At 37.5% G+C, this 25508-nt stretch overlaps 2 protein-coding genes across 2 annotated transcripts; one reads left to right on the top strand and one right to left on the bottom strand.

The window, feature by feature from the left end:
* The first annotated feature begins 3904 nt into the window (after nt 1–3904).
* Nucleotides 3905–4761, top strand: LOC128573114 (proteasome subunit alpha type-2-like). Its single transcript, XM_053573308.1, has one exon. It carries the CDS (start codon nt 3905–3907, stop codon nt 4607–4609), a length of 705 nt encoding a protein of 234 aa, XP_053429283.1. The 3' UTR covers nt 4610–4761.
* Nucleotides 4762–23422: 18661 nt separating this feature from the next.
* LOC128572513 (zinc finger protein 722-like) lies at nt 23423–24163 on the bottom strand. Its single transcript, XM_053572553.1, has 2 exons — nt 24024–24163; nt 23423–23528 (listed from the first exon to the last, which is right to left on the bottom strand). Exons 1-2 carry the CDS (start codon nt 24161–24163, stop codon nt 23423–23425), a joined length of 246 nt encoding a protein of 81 aa, XP_053428528.1.
* Between the last annotated feature and the right edge of the window lie 1345 nt (nt 24164–25508).

Genomic DNA, 25508 nt, shown 5'->3' with positions numbered 1-25508 from the left:
TTGCCAATATGTGGAAACAAACCAAGTGCTGACAAATTCATGAGTGGACTAATTAAATGTTGTATATGTATTCCATGGAGTACTACTCAACCACAAAAAATGATAAATTAAAACCTTTTACAACAATCTGTACGGCACTAGAGACCATCCTTCTAAGTGAAATATCTCAAGAATGAAAAACAAACACCACATTGTCACTATTAAATTGGAGCTAACTGATGAGCTCACATGTGCACAGAGGGAAGTAAAAGTCTGTGGAAATCAACCAAGGGAAAGGGGTAGAGGGAAGGAGGCAAATGGACTAAGCCAACCTATTGGGTACTGTGAATACCATATGAGTGATGGGCATACCTATAGTCAGGACTGTAGCATCACAAAAATGATCCATGTAACCTGAAATATTTTTACACCAGTAATATGTTGAAACAAAATAATCCATTCATATTTGTGAAAATACAAAAAATCTTCTAATCTATTTTCAGTCCATAAATACCCAGATGGATTTTAAAAAGAATGCAGAAAGGGGGGCTCCATGATGACAGACTAGAGACATTTCTTCATCAGCTGATCTCAGTAAAATTGATGAGTGGAGTTTCTAGGTGCCTCCATCTGGATTGTCTTGTCCAGAAACAACATTGCAAAGGCACAGTGAGACACAATGGAGCACCAGGAGCAAAACGTTAAGAAGGGTGAGAGGCACGCATGAAAAGCAGATGCAAAGGACTGCAGCAACCCAGGGAGAGAGCCTGCATGTGGAATCCCTGGGGGATCAATTTTGCAGGTGATTTCCCCTCACCCCACCATGGCATTCTGTAGGAGTGGACTGGGGATTGAACTGAACTCTGAGAGGGCCTGTCCATTCATGCCTGAGGACTGATATGAAATAAGCAGGAATATAGGTCCCACAGGACGTGCAGGTGCACAGAAGCTGGCCTTTTGTTGAAGGGTTGGAGAGAGTATATTCTACCTCTTAGGGACAAAGCCAGGGCCTGAACCCAGGCTATCATTTTATATTTATTTATTTATTTATTTATTTATTTATTTATTTTTATTAAACCATAGCTGTGTACATTAGTATGATCGTGGGGCACCATACACTTGGTTCATAGATCGTTTGACACATTTTCATCACATTAGTTAACATAGCTTTTGTAGCATTTTCTTAGTTATTTTGCTAAGACCTTTACATTCCACATTTACTAGGATTCACATATACCCTTGTAAGAGCCACTGGCTGGGCAGATCTGGACCTGGAGCCTGTTCAGTGGGAGGCCAGGCAGCCTGGCCCCCATTGCCTAGGGAGACAGACAGGCAGGAGTGGATAATGCTAAAACCTTGAGCTGGCTGGCACCCAAGGGAGCCAAGCTTGGAGCAGCCTCATAGAATCCCATTATGTTAATGCTTCTGACTCCAGCAGTTGGAGCTACCCTAGGGCTGACTTCCTTGGACACATGGGCAGAGGTGAGCAGATTATGCCTACCACATTGCCCCATCTGATGCTTCAGGGAACTGTTTGGATGGCAGATTCTTCCCCGCCTCCTCACCTCACAGTCTGGCATAAGCTTCAGGAGTTTGCCTCTACCACCCCCATGGGGATTCACCTCTCATACAGTTAGCTACCAAGCCCAGAATAACATCAATGAATCAGGAAAACAAGACTGGATCTCTTTGGCAACTAGCCGATAACATCCCACCCCTACCACATGCAGAATACAGAGTACTGGGGCTTTTTTTCCCCTCTTAACCAAGAAGTGCCACCTATTGTCATTAGGAAGAAAAGGTTTTTTCTTTTTATTTGCTTTTCCTAATCCTGGAGCATTACTTATGGACCACGCAGTACATGTATTTTTAAATTTTTTCCTTTCTTTAAAACTTTATTATTTTTTTTTTGTAACTTTATACTTTTTCTATTTTCTTCTCCCTTTCCTTTTCCTTTTTTTTTTGATTTTTCTATTTTTCTCATATTTCTCTCATAAATCTCTTAAGTAACAATCAAGATAATATCTCTCTTTTGAGTGTGTTTTGTGTTTGGTTTTTTGGAAGACCATTTCTCTAAGGCCTCCATGGCAGTGTAGCAGCAATAGTGTAGCTCATGGTGGCCTTCAACACCTGGATTTGGAAATTCCTGGTCCTGCTTTGACCTCCTGAGGGGCTGCAACAGCTGTTCCTCACTAAGGTTCATGTTTTTGTTTGTTTGTTTTTTCTATATTTGATGGAAGTAGGGTCTCACTCTGGATCAGTCTGGTCAGAATCATCTAACTTTGGGTAATACACCTGCCCTAGAGCCCCCAGATCACTGATATTGCTGGTATGCTTCACTATGCATGGCCTGTTACAATTATTATCATTAGCTTTCTTCTTTATATCTCTCATTTTCGCATTCTTTTACTCTCCTTCCTTTTCATTTTTTAATCCCGGTACCAAAAGGCAACTTTAATCTCAAAGCACAGAAACAAAGAGGCTTAATGAGAACTAAGAAGTGCGAAAAGTTAAGTAGTGGAAGGAAATAACAAGAAGTAATAAAACATGCAGAGGATCCAACAAATAAAAATTATATCAACTTGAAAAACTAGAATAGACCAATCCTGCAAGGCATTACCAAGCTGCTATTAAGAATGAAAAGACAAAAAGAATTTAGATTATAGATGTCCAAGTTGATGAAGAGAATTAAAGGGCAAGTGGAAAGTCACCAAACGGAAATAAAAAAACTGACCCAAGAAACAATCAAAAGACATGATGAAATTAGAAAAGAGTTCAACGTATTGAAGGAGTCATTCAAGGAGTTTAAAAATGCAATAGAAAATTTCCATAACAGCATAAACCTTGAAGAAGAAAGAATCTTAGAACTTAAAGACAAGGCTCTTGAGCTAACTCAGTTATTCAATGTGGCAGAAAAGAGGAGAGTAAAGGTCAGGTGTGGTGGCTCACACCTGTAATCCTAGCACCCTTTGAGGCCAAGGAGGGTGGATTGCTTGAGCTCACAGGTTTGAGACTAGAGTGAGACCTCATCTCTAAAAATAGGCATTGTGGCGGGCACCTGTAGACCCAGCTACTTGGGAGGCTGAGGCAAGAGGATTGCTTGAGCCCGAGAGTTTAAGGTTCCTATTAGCTATGACACCACGGCACTCTACCTCAGGTGACAAAGTGACATTCTATCTCAAAAAACAAAACAAACAAACAAATACAAGAGAGTAAAAGAATAGCAATCTTAGAGAATTATGGGATTTTATAAAGTACATAAACATACAAATTATAGGATACTCAAAAGAAAGGAAGAGTGACCCAAAGACACAGAAGACCTATTGGAGGATATCATAAATGAAAAATGTTTAAGTATTACCAAAGATTCAGAGATACTCCATTGATAATTATCAAATCCCAGTTTATCTCAATTCAAACAGAGCACCTCCTAGACACATTGTAAAAAACTTGGCCAAAATGAAATAGAAAATTTTGAAGGCCACCAGGAATAAACACCAGGTGACCTACAAGGGCAATTCCATCAGAATGACAGCAGATTTCTCAGCTGAAAAATAACAAGCTAGAATAGATAGGACTCTCATTTTCAATATACTCAAACACAACAACTTCCTGCTTAGGATTCTGTATCCTACAAAATGAAGTTTCATATTCAATGGATATATCAAATGTTTTCCTTGCAAGCAATCATTGAAGAAATGTGCCACTATAAGATAAACTCTCCAGGAAGTATTCCAGAGTAATATTACACATCGAACATAACAATGTACCACAAGCAAAGAAATTAAAGGTCAGAAATTAAAGGTCAAAGCCTAGCTTCCTCAATGGTACAAGTGATAAATGTAGGTGGCAACCTTTACAAAAGAAGACAAACACAAATCCATCATAGTTATTAATTTCTCAATAAATGTGAATGGGGGTAAAAATGGCAGAGCATGGGTACAGCTTTTCTCTGACAACATTCAGCCCATCTGGTAAACTTGTTCAGATTGAATATGCATTGGCTGATGCAGCTGGAGGAACCCCTTCAGTGGGAATTAGAACTGCAAATGGTGTGGTATTAGCAACTGAGAAGAAACAGAAATCCATTCTGTATGATGAACGAAGTGTGCACAAAGTGGAACCAATTACCAAGCACATAGGTTTGGTGTACAGCGGCATGGGCCCAGATTACAGAGTTCTTGTGCATAGAGCTCGAAAACTAGCTCAGCCGTACTATCTTGTTTACCAAGAACCCATTCCCATGGCTCAGCTGGTACAGAGAGTAGCTTCTGTGATGCAGAAATATACCCAATCAGGTGGTGTCCGTCCATTTGGAGTTTCTTTACTTATTTGTGGTTCGAATGAGGGACGACTATATTTATTTCCGTCAGACCCATCTGGAGCATACTTTGCCTGCAAAGCCACAGCAATGGGAAAGAACTACGTAAATGGGAAAACTTTCCTTAAGAAAAGCTATAATGAAGATCTGGAACTTGAAGATGCTATTCATACAGCTATCTTAACCCTGAAGGAAAGCTTTGAAGGGCAAATGACAGAAGATAACATAGAAGTTGGAATCTGCAACGAAGCTGAATTTAGGAGGCTTACTCCAACTGAAGTTAAGGATTACTTGGCTGCCATAGCATAATAATGAAATGACTGAGCAATTTGGAATTTCAGATAATCTATATACTTAAATATGTTTTGTTTTGCACATTTTTTGCATACTTATTTCTACATGGTTTAAACCAACTGATGTTTTTAAAATGACACTTATAAATCATAATAAACCATTAACCCCCCCCAAAAAAAAACAAAAAAATATATGTGAATGGCTTGAATTCCCCACTGATGAGACACGGACCAGCTGACTGGATCAAAAGCACAAGCCAACTATATGCTGTCCTCAGGTAACGTATCTAACAGCTAAGGACAAAACAAGACTCAGGGTGAGGGATTATAAATCAATATTTCAGGCAGATGGAAATCAAAAGAAAGCAGGGGTCACAATTTCAAGATACATTGGGCTTCAAACCACAAAAGATAAGGAATGATAAAAATGAAGTACACTATATACTGGTCAAGGGAACAATACCAGAAGACATCTCAATCCTAAGTATTCATGCACCCAAATTAATTAAATGTTTCCAGATTTACAAAATGAACTCTAACAAGTCTGAACAATATAACATCCTATAACAGCATAATTTCTGGGGACTTCACACCCTACTGACAGAACTGGACAGACCCTCCAAACACAAACTGAGCAAAGAAACGATCGACTTTAACATGACCCTACAAAACATACCACCCCAATATTACCAAATACACATTCTTCTCATTAGCTCATGAATAATTTTCCAAAACTGACCATATCCTAGGACACAAATCAAACCTCGCCTAATTTAAAAGAATAGAAATTATACCTTGTAGCTTACAGACTACTATGGAATCAAGGTCGAACTCATTTCCAACAAAAACTTTCATTCCCAAAATCATAAAAACTAAATGATCTTATGTGAAACACAACTATTTCAAGAAGATAAAGGAGAAAATCATTAGATTTGTCTAACAAAATGATGATGAAAAACCTCTGGGATACTGAGAAAGCAGTCATAAGAGGGAAATTTATTGCATTACATGCGCACAGCCAATAATTATAAAAGGCACAAATCAACAATCTAATGCATCATTTCTAGGAACTGGAAAAGAAAGAGCCATCCAATCCCAAACCTAGCAGAAGGAAAGAACCAAAATCAGAGCAGAAGAAAATGAAATTGAGAACAAAAGAACCATTCAGGAGATTAAGAAAACTAAAAGTTGGTTCTTTAAAATAAATAAAATAAAAAATAAAATTGATAAAAATAAAAAAATGATAAAACTTTGGCTAGTCTAACTAGAAACAGAAAAGTAAGATCTCTAATAACCTCACTGAGAAATGAAAGAGGGAAATAACAATAGATGTCACAGAAATACAAGAGATTATCTCTGATTGCTCCAAAAATTGCTATGCCCAGAAATTTAACATTGTGGAGGAAATGGACTAATACCTGGAATCATACCACCTACCTAGACTTAACCAGGAAGAATTAGAACTCTTGAACAGACCGATATCAAGCACAGTAATTGCAAAAATAAAATAGCTTCTAACAGCAAAAAAGAGTCCTGGACAAGATGATTTTACACCAGAATTTAAACAAACATTCAAAGAAGAGCTCATACCTATGGGGCAGAATCCATTCAAAAACATTGAGAAGGAAAGATCATTCCCCATTCACACTCTGGAGCAAATATCTTCCTGATACCAAAACCATAAAAAGGACCCATTAAGAAACACACACACACACACACACACACACACACCAATTTCACTAATGAATACAATACAACAATATTCAAAATCCTAGCAAATAGAATACAGGTGTGGGACGGCGCCAGCGCCCGGGCGCGCGACAGCAGGTGATAACGGTCCCCGCGAACTTCTCACCTCCTGGGCTGCGTGGCGACAGCCCCCGCGGCTACCCCGCGCCTCGCCGCGTCGGTCTCCAGCAGCCCCGCGCCACCGCCGCCGCCGCCTCCTCCCCGCGCGTCCCAGCCGAGTCTCCGCCTTCCTCAGCCTCCGCCGGCCCGACTGCCGCGTCTCAGCGCGGCGAGCGGTGCCTCGCCTGTACGGCCTGCCCTGACCGCGAGCGACGACCGTTCCCGGCACAGCGGCCAACCGCCGCGCTGCGCGCTGCCTCGGGGCGGATAGTTTGGCCGGGCAGCCCGCGCCCCTGGCGGAGCCCCCGGCGTCCAGCCTGCCCTCGCGCACACGCGCCCGCCCGCAGCCGCCTCACCTGCTCCCCAGCCACCCCCGCAGCCCGCGCGGCTAGGACAACCGCCGCCTGCCTGGTCTTGGGACTCTCGTGGACCCGAGAAAGCCTTGCTCCCTGTGAAGACCAAATTTGTACGCCGTCCTGGCTGAATTTGAGCCGGAAGTGGACGTCACTATGTGTTAAATTGAAAGCCACTAGAGAGCACCGATCTCCTTGTACTTCAGGCGCAGCTGCCTGTGAAGCCAGGCACGGAGCCTCTGTGATGGTGAGGACCTCGCGTGGACTGTAGGTTGTTTTCAGTTGGTCTTAACAGAGAAAGGACAGGATGGTGTCATTTTAACTCACACAGGGAAGAAGAATTCACTATGTTAAATTGATACTCGACTAAGCAAGGAAACTTTACCCATGTGTCAGTTTTCCTTCATGTACAAACAGAAATAGCATTGTTCATTGTGTGACTATTCTCTGTGTAATTTAAAATTTAAAAATGGACGAAAACAGCTTCCTTTCTTAATTTGAAACAAAATGCCGTACAAAGACTAGCTGCTGCTCTTTGCAAGGTCTACGGACTGTTTCCTATTTTGTATGTCTGGAAAAGTTATCAAACCAGTTTCAGATTTAAGAATTATGAATTTTTGTCAGGAATGAAAAATGTTGGGACTGAGAGTTCGTTAAATTCTGAAATTCCATGTCTAATTTTATAAATGTTGACAAATTCTGCCTAGACATTTTTATTTTTAAAAAGGTAAGCTGGATGCAGTCCATGCTGTTCGGAACCTCCTGGAGGCCAGGAGTTCAAGACTGTTGCTTTGTGAATTAGTAACATTATTTGCCAAATGAAGATACTGAAGCCCCAAGACAAAACTTGAAAAAGAGATACCAGACATCATCAGTGCTCTGGGAAAGCAGATGTCGAAAAACAGACAACAGTGAATATACACTATAACCCACACACTCAGGCCTGTAGTCCCAGCGCTGTGGGAGGCCAAGGCGGGTGAATTGCCTGAGCACAGAGGTTCCAGACCAGTATGAGCAGCAGTGAGCCAGATTTAAGACCCTGTCTCTACTAACAACATTAAAAACAGCCAGACGTTGTGGAAGGCGTCTGTAATCCCAGCTACTGGTGAGGCAATGGGAAAAAAGCGTAGCCAGAGGAAGAAGAAAATGAACAACAACAACAACAACAAAAAGAGTACGAAGAAGAATGAACAAGCAAGCTAAAATTAAAAAAAAAAAGAAAGTAACCCTTCTGATTAAGACTGTGCACTTGAAACATTGTAATTTCTATTTTTTAATTAAGTTTTATGGAAATGGCAGCCATTTTCCGTTTAACACAGCATAAAGGTTAGAGTTTGTGACTACAAACTTTCGTTTTTGTTTTTGTTTTTTTGTAGAGACAGAGTCTCACTTTATGGCCCTCGGTAGAGTGCTGTGGCCTCACACAGCTCACAGCAACCTCCAACTCCTGGGCTTAAGCGATTCTCTTGCCTCAGCCTCCCAAGTAGCTGGGACTACAGGTGCCCGCCACAACGCTCGGCTATTTTTTGGTTGCAGTTTGGCCGGGGCTGGGTTTGAACCCACCACCCTCGGTATATGGGGCCGGCGCCTTACTGACTGAGCCACAGGCGCCGCCCGTGACTACAAACTTTCGAATCTACAATGAATGTTTGCCGAAAGGCCCAGTGGATACAACTATCAAGTCATACCTCTGTACTATAATTAAGCATTGTTTCAAAGAGAATCAATTATTAGACACTCAATAAATAATTTTTGTTATATAAATAAAACAGATAAAGTGAAGACTTAAAAAAAGGAACACAGGTGTGCGTATATATGTATATACACACATATGTGTGTGTATCTATATATATACACAAAGATATATATAAAATGATCAGGTGGTCTTTATCCCATGTACACAAGTTTAGTTCAACATATGTAAAACTATAAGTATAATTTGTCACATAAATAGCATCAAAAACAAAGACCACATGATCCCCTCAATAGATGGAGAAAAAGCATATGACAAAATTTAGCTCTCTTTTCTAAAAAGAACACTTAAGAAAATAGGCATAGGGCAGCGCCTGTGGCTCAAGGAGTAGGGCGCTGGTCCCATATGCCGGAGGTGGCGGGTTCAAACCTAGCCCTGGCCAAAAAAAAAAAAAAAAAAAAAAAATCAGATGAATTATTAAAAAAAAGAAAAGAAAATAGGCATAGATAGAAATTTCTTAAACTGACAGAAGTCATCTATGACAAACCCACAGTTAACATTTTACTGAATAGAGTAAAACTGAAAACATTTTCACTTACAACTGGAACCAGACAAGGATGTCCACTATTGCCACTAGTATTTAACATAGCCCAGGAAATCCTAGCTAATACAATCAGGTAAGAGAATTGTATCAAGTGTATCAAAATGGGGACAGAGGAGGTTAAACTTTTGTTCTTTATTGGTGAGATAATCTTATCTTTAGAAAACTTTAGGGACTCAACTACAAGTGTACTCAACTACACTTCCTAGAAGTGGTCAAGAAATACAGTAATCTCTCGAGATGTAAAAGCAATGTCCAAAAATCAGTAGCTTTCATATACACAATAACAGTCAAGCTGTGAATCAAATGTAAGACATGATACTTTTCAAAGTAGCTTCAAAGAATATGAAATATACCTAAAAGATGTGACAGTTCTCTACAGAGAGAACAAGAAAATACTAAGAAAAGAAATAGCAGAAGAGATGAATAAATGGGAGAACGTACCATTCTTATGGCTGGGAAGAATTAATCTTGTTAATGTCTATACTACCCAAAGTTATCTACTTATTTAATGCAATCCCCATGAAAACCCCAGTATCATAGTTTGAAGAACTTGAAAACATAATTCTTCATTTCATATGCAATCAGAAGAAACCCTGAATAGTGAACATAATTTTAAGAAATAAAAACAAATGTGCAGGTATCATTTTACCAGTCTTCAGGTTATACTATAAGTCTGTGATAATCAAAGCAACATGGCATTGACACAAAAGTGGAGACATACATGCATGGAACAGAATAGAACACCTAAAGATGAAACCAGCCTCATAACATCATCTATGCTAGTGGTTCTCAACTGTCTTAATGTGCTCATTGTTACAAATTGAACAAAGGGGTTACGACCCACAGGTTGAGAACAAAACAAATAAACAAAACAAAAGCATACACTGGCGAAAATAATCTCTACTTAATAAATGGTGTTAGAAAAACTGGTGTTAGAAAAACAGGTTAACCACATGTAAAGACTGAAACAAAACATTCATCTCTCACCGATTATAAAAATTGACTCATGATAGATAACAGATTTAAATGTAAGATATAAAATGATAGAAACTCTAGAAGAAAACATAGCAGTACTTTGAATAATATCAGCCCGTAGAAATATTTTTTTTTTTTTTGTAGAGACAGAGTCTCACTTTATGGCCCTCGGTAGAGTGCCATGGCCTCACACAGCTCACAGCAACATCCAACTCCTGGGCTTAAGCGATTCTCTTGCCTCAGCCTCCCGAGCAGCTGGGACTACAGGCGCCCGCCACAACGCCCGGCTAATCAGCCCGTAGAAATATTTTAAGAAGATGACCTCATTAGTAATTGTAACAACAACAAAATAAATAAATGGGACCTGATGAGCCAAAAATCTTCTGCACAGTTAAGGATACATTAAAGCTAATTGACAACTATGGAAAAAGTATAGAGAATGCTCCAAGAATTAAAAGTGGACTGTTCATTTAATCCTGCATTCCCATTTCTGCATATCTACCCCAAAGGAAAACAAATTATTTTACCATAAAAATATTTGAATTAGAATGATCATTGAATCTCAACTCACAATCGCCAAGATGTGGAATTAACCCAAGTGCCCATCAGATCATGAATGGATTAATAAAATGTGACATATGGGGTGGTGCCTGTGGCTCAAAGAGGTAGGGCGCCAGCCCCATATGCTAGAGGTGGAGGGTTCAAACCCAGCACCATACAAAACTACAAAAAAAAAAAAAAAAAGAATTATAAAATGTGACATATGTATACTATGGATTACTATTCAACGATAAAGAAATATGGAGAATTCACATCTTTTGTATTTATCTGAATAGATTTGGAGGATATCCTCCTAAGTAAATTATCACAAGAATGGAAATACAAGCATCTAATGTACTTAATACTAATTTGAAATTAGTAGATGAACAACTACATGCAACATAAGAGAAAAACACAAATTCAAGAGAGGAAGAGGAGAAAAGAGGATGGTGGAAAAGAATAGGAAGAAGGCTGGCTAAGTTCTCACCTAATGGGCACAATCTAGAGGGTATATGGAATACCTCCCAGGTAAAGGGCTCAACTACAACTCGAACTTTACCTAACAAATGCAAACAATGTAATCTAATTGTGTATGCTTATATTAATCTAATTTTTTTAAAAAAAGAACAAAGAGGCATTACTCTTCCTGATATAAATCAACTATGAAAATGGAAACAGGCTCGGTGCCTGTGGCTCAAGCGGCTAAGGCACCAGCCACATACACCTGAGCTGGCAGCTTAGAATCCAGGTTGGGCCCGCCATACTACAATGATGACTGCAACCAAAAAATAGCCAGGCATTGTGGTGGGCACCTGTAGTCCCAGCTACTTGGGAGGTGGAAGCAGAAACTTTAGCCCAGGATTTGAAGGTTGCTGTGAGCTATGATGCCATTGCACTCTACCCAGGGTGACAGCTTGAGCCTCTGTCTCAAAAAAAAAAAAAGCAAAGAAATGCATTCCTCTACAACAGAAAAAAAGATTTAAAAAATACAATGAAACAGAAGAGAGCTCAGAAATGAACCGTTATGTATACATTACATCCCCCAAAATACCCATGAACACAAATGGAAAAAGTAGAAATGATAATGAAAAATCATTTCAATAAATGTTTATGAATGTTAAATATCTATGTGAGAGAAAAATGAAATTAGACCCGCTTTTGCACTACATACAGAATATATCTTAAATGTACTAAATACTAAAACATAAGAAATACAAGTGTCAAACTCTTAGAAGAAAATGTAAGGGAAAGATCACGATATTGGCCCTGGGACTTTTTTTTTTTGGAAGTGACAACAAATGCATAAGTGAAAATATAAAGAAGAAGGTGGCGCCTGTGGCTCAAGTAGTAGGGCGCCAGGATGTGGCGGGTTCAAACCCAGCCCCGGCCCAAAACCACAAAAAATAAATAAATAAATAAAATAAAGAAGAGAAAACTGAGATTACATCAAACTTTGAAATTTCTGCACATCACCAAGAACATTGAGTGGAGTAAAAATTCTTCCTAAAAATGGGTAAAAACAGATGTAATTTACGTATTTAATAAGAGTTAATGTTCAGATAAAATAAACCATGACCAAAATTTTGGAACAAAAAGTTAATAACTTCCTTAAAAAATGGACAATGAATTGATCTGGCATTTCTCCCAAGAAGACATACAAATGCAAGAAGCATATGAAAAGATCTTCAAAAATTACTAATCTTTAGAGAAGGTCAAATCAAATCAGTATGAATTATCATTTCACACCCCTTGGAATGACAATTACGAAATTGTAAAGTACTGTAATAATGTAGAGAAACTGAAACTCATGCATAGTTTTAGGAAAAAAAAAATGGTACACACTATAAAAAAAAAGTATGGATGATTCTAGAAATTAAAAATGGAATTGGTATATCACCCAACAATTTCACTTCTGAATATTTATCCAAAGCATGCAACGCAAGACCTGGAAAAGATATTTGTACACTTAACGTTCATTGTAGCATTATTCAAAAAAGTTAAAAAGTAGTAGAAGCAACCCACATGTCCTGAAACTTGTAAAAAACTTTATTGTGGCATATTACTCATTATTTAAAATGGAAATCCTGTCCCCTGCTATCTTAAAAATAAACCTTGAAACATGTTATGTTAATTGACATAAGGTAGTAAGAAAGCAAAGGAGAGTATATGATTCCAAATATATGAGATATCTTAAGTAGTCAAATTCATAGAAACAGAAAGTAGAATGGTGTTTGTCAAGGACTTGAGAGAGGGTAAAATTAGCAGTTGCTTATTTAACAGATATTGAGTTTGAGATTTGCAAGACGTAAAAATTCTAGAAGTATTTTCTACAGAAAGTGAATATACTTAACAGTGGTAAACTGTACAATTAAAACATTTACAATGTCAAATTTTATACTATAAGTTTCTACCATAAAGATTTGTTAAATGAGAACTAAAAGGGAAACAGAGTTATAAAACTTTCTAAAAATTACCTTTAAATTACAAGTGTTAGTCTTACACAAACATAATACAGATGAATCAATAAAAACAAGATGAATATATTAAGACTCCATAACAGAAGTCCTGACTTATTTCTATGATTTACTCACCTGGAAAGACTAAAACAACCATTTGAAAAAGCCAAAAAAACAAATAAATTTTTGAGGTAAGCCACGAACCAAGTCTGCTGGGGTCCTGACCCAGGGGCAGGGTTTGTTAAGATCTGTGGATCTGGAGGCAACGGACTGAAGAAATATAAAGATAGAAACAATGAGAAAGAAAGAAACAAGACAGACAGAACAGAATTTTCTTTTCTTTTCTTTTTTTTTTTTGAGTTGTCACTATGTCACTCTCAGGGCCATGGCATCACAGCTCACATCAACCTCAAACTCTTGGGCTTAAGAGATTCTCTTGTCTCAGCCTCCCAAGTAGCTGAGTTCAGGCACCCACCACAAGGCCCGGCTATTTTTTGGTTGTAGTTGTCATTGTTGTTTGGCAGGCTCAGGCTGGATTTGAACCCACAAGCTCCGATGTATGTTGCTGGAACCCTAGCTGCTCAGCTACAGGCACCAAGCCCAGAATTGAATTTTCAAAGGTGGGAACCCATGGGACGACCGCCTACATGTGGGGTTCTGACAGGTGGCCCCGAGTTTCAGTTCCAGTCATTTTTTATTGAAGGCTATTTGCTCATTAGCCCAAAGGACAAGCTGAGGAAGAGAACAAAGTTGACAGCAGTTTCTCTAAGTGAGCATATTGTTTCTGTAATCCTTAACTTTAAGGATTTGAGCAGCCTTGAGAAATCCAAAACCTGAGCCTTGTGTGGGGGCAGCCTTCTCTCTGAGGTCACACACATACATTCTCCCACTAGTTCACTGTGGAGTGAGACATCACTGGCGTCAATCTCCTCTGAATAATCAGTAGAAGAGGGATTTTCCCTCATCAGCACCACAGAGGGTCTTCCTCTGTAATAAAAAATATAAGCCCTCCTACCCATATTTCAGGGCTCAAGCTATTCCCTTGCTCTCTGCCCCAACCAAATACAAATCTCCACAATGGGTATTTGCTTTAACTGTTTACTGGGCAGAAAATGGCCTAGTTAATATATCTTGTCAGCCCTTGCCACAGCTTCTTCTATAGCCATTATTCTTCAGAGTGTTTACAGAACCAACAGGGGTGTTAGGAAGCTATATCCCCAATAGGCCAGAGTTCTAGGAAAAGTAGGAAACTTGCTCAGATAAGAAATTTAGCAGAAGCTGGTTTAAAGGCAAACTAGCTGACTTTCCTTTCTTCCAACTCACTCAGATTACTTTTTAATTTTTCCCATTTTCTGTGGGTGTTTCCCTTGTCAAGAGTGGGGTCTTCAGGCCCCACAAAAACACACAGAGACACACAGACTAACATTGACAATTTTACTGGTGATAAATGTATGCCTGATTTATGTTTCAATCAAACCCTACATGTAGTTAAATTATATACAAAGTTTCAAATTCTTATTCAAAATAATGATACCCAGATAAACATAAAATAAAAACAATAAACTGATTCAAGGAATCTGTTCATAAAAAGGAATACAATAATATGAAGTTTCAAGACTAGATGACTTCATTATTTCTCAATGTGCACACATGGAGAGCAACCATTTTGAATAAATGGTACATGGCGTATTCCACAAGTTTTATAGAAAATGCATTATAATCATGAAACAAAGACTAATTAGACAATTTTAGTATGTATTTTATATCACTAAATATTATGTTATTAACACAAAGATGCTTTTAGTACCCAAAATAAAAAGGCCATACTGCAGCATTTAGAGGAATAAAATTCCATTTGAAAATAAAGATAAAAATATAATTTTAGAGTAACTGATATATGAAATAAATATGTAGAAGCACTGGGTAAGAAAAATGAATACAACCTTCTTCCAAAAAGACAAGAGGAATGGCCAAGAAACATGAAAAAATGCTCATTGTTCCAAGTCAAAACTGTTGAGATATCACCTAACCCAGTGAGAACAGCCCACATCACAAAATTCCAATGCTTCAGAAATTGGCAATAGTGCAGAGAGGAAAAAAAGTTTTACACTGTTGGTGGAATTTCAAACTAATACATCATTTTGGGAAAGAAGTATAGAGAATGCTCAAAGAGCTAAAAGTAAACTTTCCATTTGGTATCACAATCCCATAACTAGGTATCTACCAGGAAGGAAAGAAAAACACATTTTACCACAAGGGCATTCGAATAGTTTCCAGCAACCCAGTACATAATCACAAAGATGTATGGAAATACCCCAAGCACCCCATCAACCCATGAATGCGTTCATAAACTGTGGTATATGTACACCATGAAATACTATTCAGCCATAAAAAGTCGGAGACTTTACATCTTTTATATTTACCTGAATGGAGCTGAAGAACATTCTCCTTAGTAAAGTATCTCAAGAATGAAAAAAGAACATCTCATGTATTCTATAACAATTGGAAACTAGCAGATGAACAAAGTACAGGTTTACACAATACGAAAACCAGAATTTACTTCAAGAAGAGGGAAGGGGGAAGGTTAAGGGGCAGAGTAAGCCCCCACCTAATAGATACAATGTAGAAGTATACCTCCTGGCTGAAGAAATCAAATACAATTTTGACTTTTCCTAACTGCAAAAAAGGTAGTGCAATTATATGTACTCTTCTATTGAACTGACATAAAAAAGGAGGCTTGGCGCCTGTAGCTCAAGCTGCTAAGGTGCCAGCCACATACACCAGTGCTCACGGGTTTGAATCTAGCCCGGGCTTACAAACAACAATGACACCTACAACCAAACTATAGCCGGACATTGTGGTGGGTGCCTGTAGTCCCAGCTACTCAGGAGGCTGAGGCAAGAGACTCGCTTAACCCCAGGAGTTGGAGGTTGTTGTGAGCTGTGATGCCATGGCACTCTACCCAGGGCCACAGCTTCAGGCTCGGTCTCCAAAAAAAAAAAAAAAAAAGGGAAAGAAAGAAAAAGATAAGATGAAATAAATATTTGGGAATAAATTATATTATCAGTTAAATATAAATGAAGGAAAGTAGATGAAAATTCTACTGATTCTTCTCTTCACTGAAGTAAATGTAAATATTTACATTAAATAAAATTTATATTTTATTAAATAAGAGGTTTCTATTATCTAATTCACCTCATAAAATGTGAAAATTATAGTATATTATTCTTAACCTTTGAAAACAATTATAGAAAATTTTGAAAAGAAACAAATCAGAAATTAAAAACTGTGAAAGGAAATTTGCCAAGTTAGTGTATTGGGAGGATTCACTCATATTTCCACACAACAAAAATAATTTGGCATCCATCCATGAAACAAATACATTTGTGTAAATTGTGGGTGTTAAATATAAGATTTTTAAATCCTAGTGAAACTCCTGACCTAAGAGGGCCAGGTTGAGAAAGCAGGGTCTCATACAGGTGGCAAAGTTAAGGACCCATTGTCCTGATTACAGATTAAAAAATGTCTCATCTAATTTGGTTCTACTAAGTCTGCAACTCTTTTCAGCCAAAATCTAGGAGTGGTCTTGCTCATTCAGAGATGTGGGGGGAGACACACCTATGTGCACTCATGGAGGCAGATTGAACATTTATGATGGTAAATTTATGTTTTCACCACAAATAATATTTAAATCACTAGAAGAGGCACGGCACCTGTAGCACAGTGGTTAAGGTGCCGGCCACATACACTGAAGGTGGTGGGTTCATACCCAGCCTGGGCAAGCTAAACAACTGTAACCAAAATAAGCCAGGTGTTGTAATGGGCACCTGTAGTCCCAGCTACTTGGGAGGCTAAGGCAAGAGAATCGCTTAAGCCCAAGAGCTGGAGGTTGCTGTGAGCTGTGATGCCATAGCACACCAATGAGGGCAAAATAGTAAGACTCCATGTCAAAAAAAAAAAATCACTAGAAGAGATACAGAGGTATAAATCTTTCTAAAAATTACCTGCAAATGACAAGTATTATTTTCACACCATGATAACACTGATCCATGCCTAAACACAAGGTGAAATTAAGAATTGTTCTTGCTATGTTCCTGAAACCACTCCTGTGATTCAGTTGCAGCTCTTTTAGCTACAGTCTACTTACTGTGCATAGATCCACACAGTGACCTGAAGGGAAACTTCTCAGGCACTCTATTGGAACCAGGTCTATCCACACCTCTGGTATCAGACCCATCATGTGCAGACCCAACCTCAAAAGCCTACCCTAGTACCTACCCTATAGATCAAAATTCTGAAGGCAGTCCACTTTTCCTAGAAACCAGACAAGATTTAAAACCACACAAGCCTTTCATGACAGGTCAAAAGCAGACTCCTCTGCAGAGCAAGGGGCATACTTGTGACCTTACTACAACCATTAGTCACTGAAAACCCAAAGCAGATTCCTTTATACCAAATACCTAACAAGAAAATATCTTTCCATGAAAAAGAAGAAAAAAAAAAAAAAAACAATGTATAAAAACTGGAAGAAGTGTTTGAGCCTTTAAATGCACAGAGACCAATGAAGATTAGTCTTTCTACTCTTAATCCTTCTATTCCAACCCATACTATAAGTCCTAAGCTGTACAATTAGGCAAGAACATGATGAAAACATTCAAATTCAAAAGTAAAATTTTCACTGTTTTCTAGGCAGAGCAAGAGTGAGACTCTGTTTCTACCAAAAATATAAAAAATAAGTTGGACATTGTAACTGGTATGTGTAGTCCCAGCTATTCTGGAGGCTGAGGCAGGAGGATCACTTGTACCCAGATGTTTGAAGTTACTGTGTGCTAGGTCAAGACTATGGCACTCTAGCCTGGGCAACACAGTGAGATTATGTCTGAAAAATAAAAAAAAAAAAAATTACCACCTGGAGATGACATAATCATATATACAAAAACTTTAAAGACAACACCAAAAAACTATTTGAAGTAACAATACCACTCAGTTAATTCTCAAACTAGGAAATTTACATACAAATATCAGCTATGTTTCCGCACACTAAAAAACTAAAATGTCCTAAAAATAAGGGCGACGCCAATGACTCACTGGGTAGGACATGAGACCTATACACCAAGGGTGGCAGGTTCGAACTGCCCTGGCAAAACTGCAACAAAAAATAGCCAGGTGTTATGCTGGGTGCCTATGGTCTCAGCTACTCGAAAGGCTGAGGCAAGAGAATCACCTAAGCCCAGAAGTCACAGGTTGCTATGAGCTGTGATGCCACAGTACTCTACTGAGGGTGAAAATAAATAATTTAATTAATAATAAGGAAGAAAACAATCTCAATAGCATCAAAATAACAAATTTTGAAGCAATAAATTTAATCAAGGAGGTAAGAGAACTTTATACCGAAAACTAAAAGATATTAAGGAAAGGAATTGAAGAAGACATGAATAATTTAAAATATGTCTCATGTTTATGGATTGAAAGTATAAATATTGTTAAAGTTCCATATTGTCCCAAACAGTCTACAGAATCAATGCTCTCCCTATAAAAATGTCAGGGGCATTTTTCACAGTATTAAAAAAAATGTCTAGAAGAGATGCCATCTTTCAGTAATTCATCAAAATGACAAACACAAAGGGAAAGAGGAGAGGCACACGATAAATGTTCTCTAGGCCTTTTAGAAAACATGGAGTTGTTCGTTTGGCCACATATATGCGAATCTACAAGAAAGGTAATATTGTAGACATCAAGGGAATGGGTACTGTTCAAAAAGACATGCCACACAAATATTACCATGGCAAAACTGGAAGAGCGTACAATGTTACCCAGCATGCTGTTGGCATTGTTGCAAACAAACAAGTTAAGGGCAAGATCCTTGTCAAGAGCATTAATGTTCATATTGAGCATATTAAGCACTCTAAGAGCCGAGATAGCTTCCTAAAATGTGTGAAGGAAAATGATCAGAAAAAGAAGGAAGTCAAAGAGAAAGGTACCTGGGTTCAACTGAAGCGCCAGCCTGTGCTACCCAGAGAAGCCCACTTTGTGAGAACTAACAGAAAGGAACCTGAGCTACTGGAACCCATTCCCTATGAATTCATGGCATGATAAGCATATAACGTAGCACACAGGAGTACCAGTGGACCCATGTTTTTAAGTGCAAGAACCTATTTATTCCCCATGAGCTCATGACATAATAGGTATACAGCATAGCACACAGGATGGCCAATAGACCCCATGTAACAGTGATACAAGGTGCTGGAACCTATTTACCATGAATTCAAAAGTCAATCAACACATTGTCACATTCAATGGCAATGTGCCTTCCTCAGCTACTGGAACCTCTTCCCTATGAATTCACGGCATGGTAGATAAAAATAATAGCATAAAAGTGTTTCTCGTTCATTCACTACAAGTGTGATTTTTTTTTTTTCCCCAAAGAGGTATTAAAGCAAATTTTAATGTGTCCTCAAAAAAAAAAAAAGTCTAATATGTGTATTGGAACCTTTGAGGATCCAAAGCAATCTTAAGGAAGAAGAAAGCCTCTTTCTAATTTCAAACTATATTTCAAGATACAGTAATAAGAACAACATGGTATGTACATAAACAACAGAGTACATACATAAACAGCACAAGAAACAATGGGACAGAATAGAGACCCCAGGAATAAATTGATGCACATAACGTCAGCTAATGTATAATGGGACCACCAAGAATACATGATGAAGAAACTATGGTCTCTTCAATGCTTGGTGCTGGGAAAACTGAATAGTCACAAGGAAAAGAATGAGGTTAGACCATTTTTTTATGCCATTCCCCAAAATTACAGGTACATAAAGAGGTGTTCAACTTTAACAATCATCAGGCAAATGCAAATCAAAACCATGGTGAGATATCGCCTCATAACTACTAGGCTAACTATTATCAAAAAGGAAAGAGATAACAAGTGTCGACATGAAACCTTAAAATTTTTTAAAGTAAACGTGTAGAAAAACTTCCTTGACATAAGTCTTACAATGAGTTTTTTTTGATATGACATAATAAGAAGTGGAACAAAAGAAAAATATCAGCAAGTCAGACAGCATCAAACCAAAAACTTCTGCACAAAATAAGAAAATCTACTGGAGAAGAGAAAATATTTCAAATTACGTATCTGATAAGATGCTAATATCTAAAACTATATAAGGAATTAATAAAATTCAAAGGCAAAAACATCAATCATCATCATACAACTGAAAAATAGGCAAGAAATAGACAAGATTGTTTTAAAGGAAAACACAAGTAGACAACAGGTACATGAAGAAGTTCTTAACATTATCAATAATGAGGCAAAAGTAAATCAAAACCATGATGAAATATCCCTTCATATCTACTATGATGGCTAATATCAAAAAGAAAAGAGATAATAAGTATTGGCAGGAGCGTGGAGAATAGCAGACCCTATAAAATGTTGCTGTTCATAAATTGCTAGAGTCATCATGCAGATCTGTTTAAAAAGTTAAAAATATATAACTACCATATTAGCCCAGAAATCTCACTTATGGATAGTTAAATGAAATAAAAATAAGTATCTGAAAAAAAAATCTACACCCATGTTTATTCCAGCGTTATGCACGATACCCAAGAAAATGAAAACTACTAAAATGGCTGTTCCAAATGAACAAATAAAAAACTTTGAGTGCAAACTCACCATAGACTATTGTTCAGCCATAAAAATGATGAATTACCTTTGATATGATGACAATTAATGACAATGAAGGACACAGTGGGGGTGGGGAAAGTAGAGAGCAGAGAGAGCAAGAAGAAGGGAGGGGTGGGGAAAGGAAGAGCAGAGAGAGGGAAGGAGGGAGGAGGGTGGGGCCTTGGTGCGTGCCACACCTTTTGGGGGCAAGACAGGATTGCAAGAGGGACTTTGCCTAACAAATGCAACCAGTGTAACCTGGTTTCTTGTACCCTCAATGAATCCCCAACAATAAAAAAAAAAAAGAAAGAAATGAAAAAAAATGATGAATATCTTTCAATGTCAACAACAGAGATGGATCTGGTTCGCATTATGCTAAGTAACATTTGGCTGGCACAGAAAGAGAAATACTGCTTTAGGTAGCATTAAAAAGTTGAACTCATAGAAGCAAAGACTACAACAGCAGTTGCCGGGGCTAGGAGGCAAAAAAGTGTGGTCATGATGACCAAGGATAGCAACATTTACTTGTAAGATGAATAAATCTTGGAAAACTGATGTATACCACCATGTTTACAGTTAATAATATAGTAAGACAAAAAAAATAATAATATATTTTGTAGCTTAAAATTTTCTAAGACAGTAGATCTTAAGTGTTCTCACTATAAATAGTTTATAGTAAAATGATGGATTCATTTCCTACCTTCAGTGTATTATTTCAAAATGTACATACATATCAAATTATTACATTGTAAGTAATAAATGAAGTCATGTTATTTGTGAAAAAATTTTTGTTATACACATGCACACACATTTATATATACAGACATACAAATGACACATTTCTGATACTTTACTGAACAGAGGAAAATTATGAAATAAAAGTTATCAAAATATTAGGTATCAATTGGGGATATAAAATATGGTCGACAATTCTAAGCTTCTCAATGACATAATATTTTAAAGAATTATATGAGGACAGCAGATAACATAAACTATATTACAGTTGAGAAATTTGGGCATAGAAAAATTCTAAGATTACTTTAGATCAGATAATAATCTTAAGATAAAAATCTTAGATAATAATCTTTATTTAATATTATTCTTAGAAAATTCTAAGATTATTTTATACTAAAGAATATTTAGCAGTAAAATAACGTTAGATGTTTTTGACCCAGAGTTCCATTCTGTCACCCCAGGTAGAGTACTATGGCATTATCATAGCTTGCAGGAACCTCAAATTCTTGGCTCAAGTGATTCAGCTGCCTAAAACCTCCCAAGTATTGAAACTATATGCACATTAAATTTTATTGTATTTTTTGAAAAATTATGTTTTTATAAAATTAGTGAGTCTGAATTTCTGTAAAATCACCTCTGAATCCTTCTGAGAATTAAAAATCATAAAGAAGAAAACAAAAAACCTGGCTTTATGAAACAACTCTCAATATTTCTTCCATTCCCTTCACACATGTCAGACATGAAGGAAAAAAAAAGACTTTAGAAATGGAGCTGGGCTGTAATGGTCTGTAATCCCGGAAATTTGTAGGTCAAGGCAGGAGGATCAGTTGAGATGAGGATTTTGAAATCAGCCTCAGAATGTAATGAGAACTCACCCCCAAAATGATAATAATAATGGCAATTACTATTATTATTAGCTGGGCACTGCCAGGCATGCATATAGTTGTCATTATGAAGGAGGCTGAGGTGAGAGGATCACTTGAACACAGGAGTTTGAGATTGCAGTGAGCTATGATCAATCAGCCTTTAGACTCCAGCTGGGGAAACAAAGCAAGACCATGTCTCAAAATATATATATATATATTTTATATATATATACGGTTTAACATACAGCTCTTCAAAAATATGTGCAGATATTCCCAAATTCTCCAAATCAATGAAAATTCTGTCAGATCATTTAGTCCCTTATAACCCAGGAAAATACGTTTGGTTCTCAAATAAGTTCTAAGGAAGATCACTGCAGGGGGTAGTAGAGTTCTTAGAGAATTTAAGAGCATGGGACAGAAGATGCTCCTCTGTGAGAGAAAAAGACATACTCAGCCCTCTCTAAATAATTTCTAATGAATCATGTAAACATAAAGGAGGTAAATAAAGTCTCCATTTTTTTTTACTGCTGCATAATATTCCATGGTATACATATACCACAACTTATTAATCCATTCATGGGTCAATGGGTACATGGATGGAGCTGGAAAATATTCTTCTTAGTAAAGTATCTCAAGAATGGGGGAAAAAGTATGCAATGTACTTAGTACTACTGTGGAACCAATTTATAATAACTCACACTTGCATATGAAAAATGAAACACAACTTTAGGCTATGATGAAGGAGGGAAGGGGAGGGCGAGGGATAAGGAGGGAGTGGAAGGGATAGTAGGGAGACCACAACTATGGAGCACATTGCAAATGCAAGTTGGTTCTATCATGTGTAGAACACAAATGTCCTAATGCTATAACTGAGTAAATGAGATGAAAGCTGTGCTGATTAGTATGATGTAAGCCCTCCAATTTGTACTAATAATCAATACACTGAAATGGGCATAAATGTATTTATGATCTGTGTACAAAAGACTTAATAAGAAAATTTCTAATGAATCAGAGCTTCTCAAACCACTTTTTAAAGTCTGGCTTTCTTCTCGACCTTTGCCCCTCTCAGCTGTGCTATCTGCCTCATTCCCTCTCACCTACCTGGGTGTTTAGCTGTTGCCTCCTCTCTCTTCACATTCCAGGGCTCTTTATTTTGTTCCAGACATGTGATCAAGTCTGGCTTAGAGGCAGCAAGTCCTGTTTTATTAGAAAGAATTTGTATGAATTTTGCTGTGGATTATTCAATTACCAATCTAGTACCGTCCAGAGTAAAGAAGAGAGAAGATTATAGAAAGTTCTGCAAAATTGTTTCCCAAAATATTATTTACTGATAGGCTCTTTAGAATAATAACAAAATAGTTGAAACTGACAGCTCCTGAGCACCTCTTTCCACTGCCACTGAATCAATAATTAGTGATGGAAACTGGATTCTAAGGTGCAGACCATTTCTCGACTTTCTACAGTTACCACTAGAGTGAAGGATACAGAATCAGCTCAAGAAAGGGGAAGGTTTATTTCAAGACAAAATCCAATTCTTTTTCTGTTTTACGTGAACAAATCTCCAAATTTTCTCAAAAGCATGGATATAAAACATTTTCATGTGAAGCAGAAATTCTCAAGAAGCAATCTACAGAAAAAGAAAGTGATGCCCCTAGTGCGAAATAGGAATTGTGTATTGAAGTTATCCTCAATCCAGGGAGACTAGCTTTCTGTAGTTCTCTATCACCACATCCCTGTACAAATTCTGCTGAGCAGTGTCCCCGCAGGCCCACTCCTCTGGAGAGAATTCTATAGACACATCTCTGAATGTGAATAGCTCCCGAAAAGGACACATATTTACAAACTGGTCATAAAAAGAGTTCTTAATTTCAGAGGGAATATGAAAGTTATAAAAACTGGTTCTGACATGTGAGTGACTAGGATTATCCATAAGATTAAAAAAAAAAAAGTAATGTTTATTCAAGAAAATAGTCTTATCACTTGAGCCCAAGAGTTTGAGGTTGCTATGAGCTGTGACACCAGGGCACTCTGCTGAGGGTGAAGAAAAAAAAAAAAGAAAAAAATTAACGTTTTACAAAGTAAAAAAAAAAAAGTCTTGAAAGTATTTTCTAATTCTGAGGAATTAGGATGGCATGAAATTCATTAAAATAGGGTATAAGTAATATCTTTCTGCATAACAAAATGAAGAGTATCCAGACATATAAATTTTGAATACTGTATTTATAGCATATAGAACAAGATGTGAGTATTTCTTATGTGGATAAAAATGATGAATTAAAAGTATCCCCCCAAATTTAATGTGTACAATAATGAATTGGAGATCTTTTTAAAATGCAGGTTCTGACTCAGCAGATCTGGAGTGAGGTCCCCATATCCCATTGATATATGGGATTGTTGGCTTTTTTCATGTGGATTAATTTGAGTTCTCTATAGATCCTAATTATCAAGCTTTTGTCTGATTGAAAATATCCAAATATCCTTTCCCATTGTGTAGGTTGTCTCTTTGCTTTGGTTATTGTCTCCTTAGCTGTACAGAAGCTTTTCAGTTTAATGAAGTCCCATTTGTTTATTTTTGTTGTTGTTGTAATTGCCATGGCAGTCTTCTTCATGAAGTCTTTCCCCAGGTCAATATCTTCCAGTGTTCTTCCTATGCTTTCTTTGAGGATTTTTATTGTTTCATGCCTTAAGTTTAAGTCTTTTATCCATCTTGAATCAATTTTTGTGAGTGGGGAAAGGTGTGGGTCCAGTTTCAGTCTTTTACATGTAGACATCCAGTTCTCCCAACACCATTTATTGAATAGGGAGTCTTTCCCCCAAGGTATGTTCTTGTTTGGTTTATCAAAGATTAGGTGGTTGTAAAATGTTAGTTTCATTTCTTGGTTTTCAATTCAATTCCAAGTGTCTATATCTCTGTTTTTGTGCCAGTACCATGCTGTCTTGAGCACTATGGCTTTGTAGTACAGACTAAAATCTGGTATGCTGATGCCCCCAGCTTATTTTTGTTACAGAGAACTGCCTTAGCTATACGGGGTTTTTTCCGGTTCCATACAAAACGCAGAATCATTTTTTCCAAATCTTGAATATACGATGTTGGTATTTTGATAGGAATGGCATTGAATAGGTAGATTGCTTTGGGAAGTATAGACATTTTAACAATGTTGATTCTTCCCATCCATGAG

The sequence above is a fragment of the Nycticebus coucang genome, chromosome 20 (assembly GCF_027406575.1).
Source record: "Nycticebus coucang isolate mNycCou1 chromosome 20, mNycCou1.pri, whole genome shotgun sequence".
NCBI classification, from domain to species: Eukaryota; Metazoa; Chordata; class Mammalia; order Primates; family Lorisidae; genus Nycticebus; species Nycticebus coucang.
The sequence above is the reverse complement of the archived record's forward strand: the minus strand, read 5'-3'. Positions and strand labels throughout refer to the sequence as shown.